This window comes from Pongo abelii, chromosome 1 (assembly GCF_028885655.2).
Source record: "Pongo abelii isolate AG06213 chromosome 1, NHGRI_mPonAbe1-v2.0_pri, whole genome shotgun sequence".
In the NCBI taxonomy this organism is placed as follows: Eukaryota; Metazoa; Chordata; class Mammalia; order Primates; family Hominidae; genus Pongo; species Pongo abelii.
In genome coordinates, this window is record NC_071985.2 from 187,981,134 (window position 1) to 187,986,553 (window position 5,420).

The 5,420-nt window shown below is 53.3% G+C and overlaps 1 protein-coding gene across 1 annotated transcript; it reads right to left on the bottom strand.

Annotated features, from left to right (window-relative positions):
• Nucleotides 1-316: 316 nt before the first annotated feature.
• Nucleotides 317-2,473, bottom strand: HPDL (4-hydroxyphenylpyruvate dioxygenase like). The gene has a single exon (XM_002810903.5). It carries the CDS (start codon nucleotides 1,713-1,715, stop codon nucleotides 600-602), a length of 1,116 nt encoding a protein of 371 aa, XP_002810949.1. The 5' UTR covers nucleotides 1,716-2,473; the 3' UTR covers nucleotides 317-599.
• Between the last annotated feature and the right edge of the window lie 2,947 nt (nucleotides 2,474-5,420).

Here is a 5,420-nt window from a genome sequence, read left to right on the forward strand (position 1 = left end):
GACACACAACACCCTCTGTCTATGTCTCAGGTCAGCTCTAATTGGAGTGGTGGCATCACTCTGGAGCAGGTAATTGGGCTCAACTCTCACCCAGCCCCTCCCCATCTGCAGTGGTCGCTCCCTAGGGGGAGAGGAAGCACAGGAGAAGATTTGTTCTGTTTTAAATTCCTACCTCAAATACGAAATCATTTATTTAGGGTTATGTTACATACGGAGTGAAACAATACAGAAAAGCAAAGAGCTAATAATCACAGGATTTGAGGAGTGGGTGGGAGGAAACAGAATCACAGCGGGACACAAGGAGGACTCGAAAGTATTGGTTATGTTCTATTTCCTAGTGTGTAATTCTTTTATTGTTCTTTGTATCTTACATATTTATTATAGACTGTATATAAGAAATGTTTTAGTTTTAAAAAATTCCACCTCTTTGGAGCCCAATGAGAGACACGGCTTCTGGCAGGCACTGATGAAATGGAAGTCACACCTGCCCCCCGGAGGCAAAGCCTTTCACTAGTTGGGCCTCCTGCGGATGTTCTTCAGTTCTGTGCTGGTCTCCCCAGAGCTGCAGGACAGCTGGCTGCACCCAGCTCTGGGCATCCTTAGGCTTCCTGGCTCCTGGCAGCTTGCTCCTGTACGGACTGCCACAGAGCTCTGATGTTGCCCTGACCAAAGCCAGTGGCCCCCTGCCTCTGAATCAGCTCCAGGAAGAAAGTGTCCTCAGTAAAAAGGGACTTGGTGAAGACCTGAAGCAGAAACTTGCCTTTATCACCATCTAGCAGGATCCCCTGTCGAGCAAGCAGATGAGGCTCGTGCCCTGCAGCTCGGATCTGCCTCTCCTTTCCTGGCTGCTGGTAGTATGCCCCAGGGGGAGCCAGGAACTGGCCTCCAGCAGTTGCCACCCCCTCAGTGGCCTCCACAATGTTAGGCGTATACAGCCCCACGTGCTGCAGGCCTGGTCCCTTGTGCCGGGCCAGGAACTGCTCCACCTGGTCCTGTCGTGTCGTCGCCCCCGGAAGGGACTCAGCCAGAACGAGAGTGGGGACAATGCTGCCTGGCTGGGCCTGCAGGGCTGTAAGCCTCAGTCCCCCAAGCCCAAACCCTGCTGTCATTTCGAGGCCCAGCTCGGGATCCTCACCTGGGCTCAGCGGCAAGTGGCAAAAGCCCAGGCAGTCGTGGAACCAGCGCAAAAGTGTGGGGGAGCTGCCGGGGGTGCAGGCCAAGGTCAGGTGGTCCACGCGGCTGACCCACCCGGGGCCAGGCGCAGAGGACACGGGCCTGAAGCCGGGTAGGAAGGGTCCGCGGTAGCCGGCGCGCTCCAGCAAGGTCAGACTGAGGTTGCCGGCGGGCGAACTGACCACGGCGTAAGTGGCGGCACCCTGCGCGTCCCGTACGCGAACGGGAGGGACAGGCACGCTGCATCCCAGCCCTGCCAGCTCCCGGGTTGCAGCGCCGGCGTCCGCCACGTCGAAGCACAGGTTTGTGGCGCTGGGCACGGCGTGACGCGGGTCCAGGCCGTACAGCGGCTCTCCAGACCCTGCGCCCTCGTTCACCAAAAAGACCGCGTCGCCGCTGCGCAGGGCTAGCTGCCGCCAGCCGTCTACCTCCCGCGAAGCCAGGGGCTGGAAGCCAAAGAGGCGCTGCAGGTCCCGGGCTAGGGACTGCCCGGCGGGCACGTGGAAGGCGATGTGGCATAAGCGAAGGGCGGGCGCGGCCATGGCGCTCTGGACGGCGACCTAGACTTGTCCTTCTGGGGCCGCTCACTTGTGGTTGGGGACTTCGGGGCTCTCAGTCCTGGGCTGATCGTCCGGAGTTGGGGAGTCCAGTTCACCCCGCAGACCGCGTTCCTCGCTTTCTTCCGGAAAGAAGTCACCCGCCGACCCCTGAGAGCTCGCCGTTCTCCCTGCAGCGCCACCCCAGCCAGGAGCAGCGTCTGGACCACCGGGTCTCAGCGAGCCGAGCTGCTGGTTGTGAGAACCACGCGGAGCCAGTTCTCGCGCCAAGCAGGAGAAAGAGGGCGGAGCCCGTGACTCCGCCTTTGACTCCCCACCCCCTCGCCCACACCCTGTCGCCTAGGATACTGCGGGGTCGCCGCGCTGCTCTTTCCCCGGGCCTCACGCCCGGTCACATCCTTGGGCACTGAGCCTCCCTCCCCCAGCCCAGGAACTCACAATGGCTGCCTTCACTCGGCGCCAGGCGCTGGGCTCCCACTCATCCCCCCAACCTCACAGCGAAGGGACTCAGCCCGGGTTCAGGGAAAGAGTTGGAATTCTCTCTCCACAAGCACGGAATTTCTTAGCACTTTCATGTTTTTTCTTTAAGTTCTGGAGTTTGCCTCTAAGTCTTAATATTCCCTGGAATACACACACACACACACACACACACACACACACGTTTATATGTTTTGAGACAGGGTCTTACTCTGTCACCCAGGCTGGAGTGGCACAATCACAGCTCACTGCAGCCTCCACCTCCTGGGTTCAGGCGATTTTCCTTGCCTCAGCGCACAAATAGCTGGGACCACAGGCGGACGCCACCACAACCAGCTAATTAAAAATAATTTTTTTTTTTAGAGATGGGGTTTTGCTACATTGCCCAAGCTGGTCTTAAACTCCGGGGCTCAAGACATTTTTCCACCTCAGCCTCCCAAAGTGTTGGGCAATCTCTCAACCAGTCCTGTCTCTTTCTTCAATCCCCCTTCTGTCAACATCATTTAACCCCTTGTCCCAAGCAAGATTTGGAGGAAAAATCTGACGGTTCGGGATCTGAAAGGAACAGCTGCCTGGCTACCCTTCCCTTTCCCCATCCTTTAAGGACTGGAACTCAGGCCCTCCTTGCTGAGGCAAACTCCAGAACTTGCAGCTTCCTGACTTGGCATTGAGCCAGAGATTTCTGTGGTGGGGGCACTTCTGGCTCTGGAACCCAGAATTGTGTGAGATGACTGGATTGAGGAATTTGTAGTCTTCTGGAACTTCAACTGAGTGGCCCTTGAAGGGTTAGGGAAGGGCATCCAAGAAGGGCAAAAGGCATAAGCAAAAACTCAGTAAGAATGTGAGCCAGGCTCTTAGAGCAGCAATGGGCCATGCTGTTAGGGAGGCATTTAGGATGAATGCCACAGTCCAAGGCATCACAAGACATTTTTTTGTCAGGCAGCCTGATCTACTGGGTTTCATTGGCAAGAGGGAGAAGGATGTCATAGGAGACAGGGGCTAGCTGGATGTCATGGTGTTCAGGCCTGCAGGCAGGAGGGCAGTACCCAGGAGCTGGTCAGGGTGGTAAAAGGTACTTGGTGCTACTCTGCAGACCAGTGAATGTAAGGACATGAGTTCCAAAAGCCAGATGGACCTGGGTTTGAATCACCAGCAACACTTACTGTCTGTATGGGCAAGTTGCTTAACGTCTCTGAGCCTTAATTTACCTATCTGTAAAAATGGAAATAATAATACCTACTTCAAAGAGTTGTGATTAAGTGAGGTGGAGTAAGTGTTCAGTAAATAGTAGCTGTTGCTATTGTAGTTACTGTTTTTTTTAATTAATTTTATTTTCCCACATGCTCTAATATTTATTTATTTTAAAAAGTTTTTTAGGGCTGGGCACAGTGGCTCACACCTGTAATCTCAGCACTTTGGGAGGTTGAGGCAGGCGGATCACCTGAGGTCAGGAGTTCAAGCCCAGCCTGGCCAACATGGTGAAACCCCATCTCTACTAAAAATACAAAAAATTAGCTGTAATCCCAGCTACTCGGGAGACTGAGGCAGGAGAATCACTTGAACCCAGGAGGCGGAGGTTGCAGTGAGCCAAGATCATGCCATTGCACTGTAGCCTGGGCAACAAGAGAGAAACTCTGTCTCAAAAAAAAAGAAAAGAAAAGAAAAGAAAAACGTTTTTTTAGAGATGAGGTCTCACTCTGTCACCTAGGCTAGAGTGCAGTGGCACGATCATAGCTTACTGCAGGCTCCAACTCCTGGGCTTAAGCAATCCTTCCACCTCAGTCTCCCAAGTAGCTTGGGACTACAGGCGCACACCACCATGCCTGGCTATTTAGTTATTGTTCTATTTTATCTCATGATACAATGCCAGTGGTACCTCCCAGAAGGTGTTGTGTGGCCTGCTAGAGAGATGGGGACAGGGGCTTCACTGGCATGGGCCAAAGGCTAGGCAGCCTAGTCAATGAGCAGCTCACCCCAAGGAATCCTGGGTAATAAGAAAGGAAAGTAAATCTTGGGGGCCCCAAATCACTAAGCTAAAAGTAAAAGTCAAGCTGGGAACTGCTTAGGGCCAATCTGTCTCCCATTCCATTCAAAGTCACAGTAAGAGTTAAAGAAAGAGGAAAGAAACACAAAAAGCAGCTCAATAATCAAACCCGAGAGGGGCTTCTGGCTGATTTCAGTCAGGAGTGCTCTCTCTTACAGACTATTTATTTATTTATTTATTTAGAGATGGATTCTCACTCTGTCACCAGGCTGGAGTGCAGTGGCGAGATCTCAGCTCACTGCAACCTCCGCCTCCCGGCTTCAAGCGATTCTCCTGCTAGCCTCCCAAGTAGCTGGGACTACAGGCACGTACCACCATACCCAGCTGATTTTTGTATTTTTTAGTAGAGACGGGGTTTCACCATGTTGGCCAGGATGGTCTCGATCGTTTGACCTCATTATCCGCCCACCTCCACCTCCCAAAGTGCTGGGATTACAGGCGTGAGACACCGCGTCTGGCCCAGACTAACAGTATTTATTGGAGAGAGCTTGGAATGTTTCTTTGTCGGGGAGAAGTTTATGGTGGAGTTGGAATGTCTCTGGTTGGAGGGGAGGTTATCTTGAGGCTGACACCTCTCCAGCCGAAGGGGAGGTTATCTCGAGGCTGACACCTCTCCAGCCGAAGGGGAGGTTATCTCGAGGCTGACATCTCTCTAGCCGAAGGGGAGGTTATCTCGGGGCTGGCATGTCTCTGGTTGGGGAGGGGGTTGGAACGTTTCTGGTCGGAGATGTCATTTGTGGTTTATGGTCATGCTGACTTTAGCCATTAGGCTGATGCCCTTTGGATTTAGGCAGTTTTTGATCAAGGCAAAATTTAAAATGGCAGTGCTTCTCCAAGATGGCAGTGCTCCTGCTCTGTCAACCCAGACCCTATAGTGATAAAAAGGACGGGGGCGGCCAGATGCAGTGGCTCACACCTGTAATCCCAGCACTTTGGGAGGCCAAGGCGGGTAGATAACTTGAGGTCAAGTATTCAAGACCAGCCTGACCAACACGGTGAAACCCCATCTCTACTAAAAAAATACAAAATTAGGCCGGGCGCGGTGTCTCACGCCTGTAATCCCAGCACTTTGGGAGGCCGAGGCGGGTGGATCACGAGGTCAGGAGATCGAGACCATCCTGGCTAACACGGTGAAACCCCGTCTCTACTAAAAATACAAAAAATTAGCC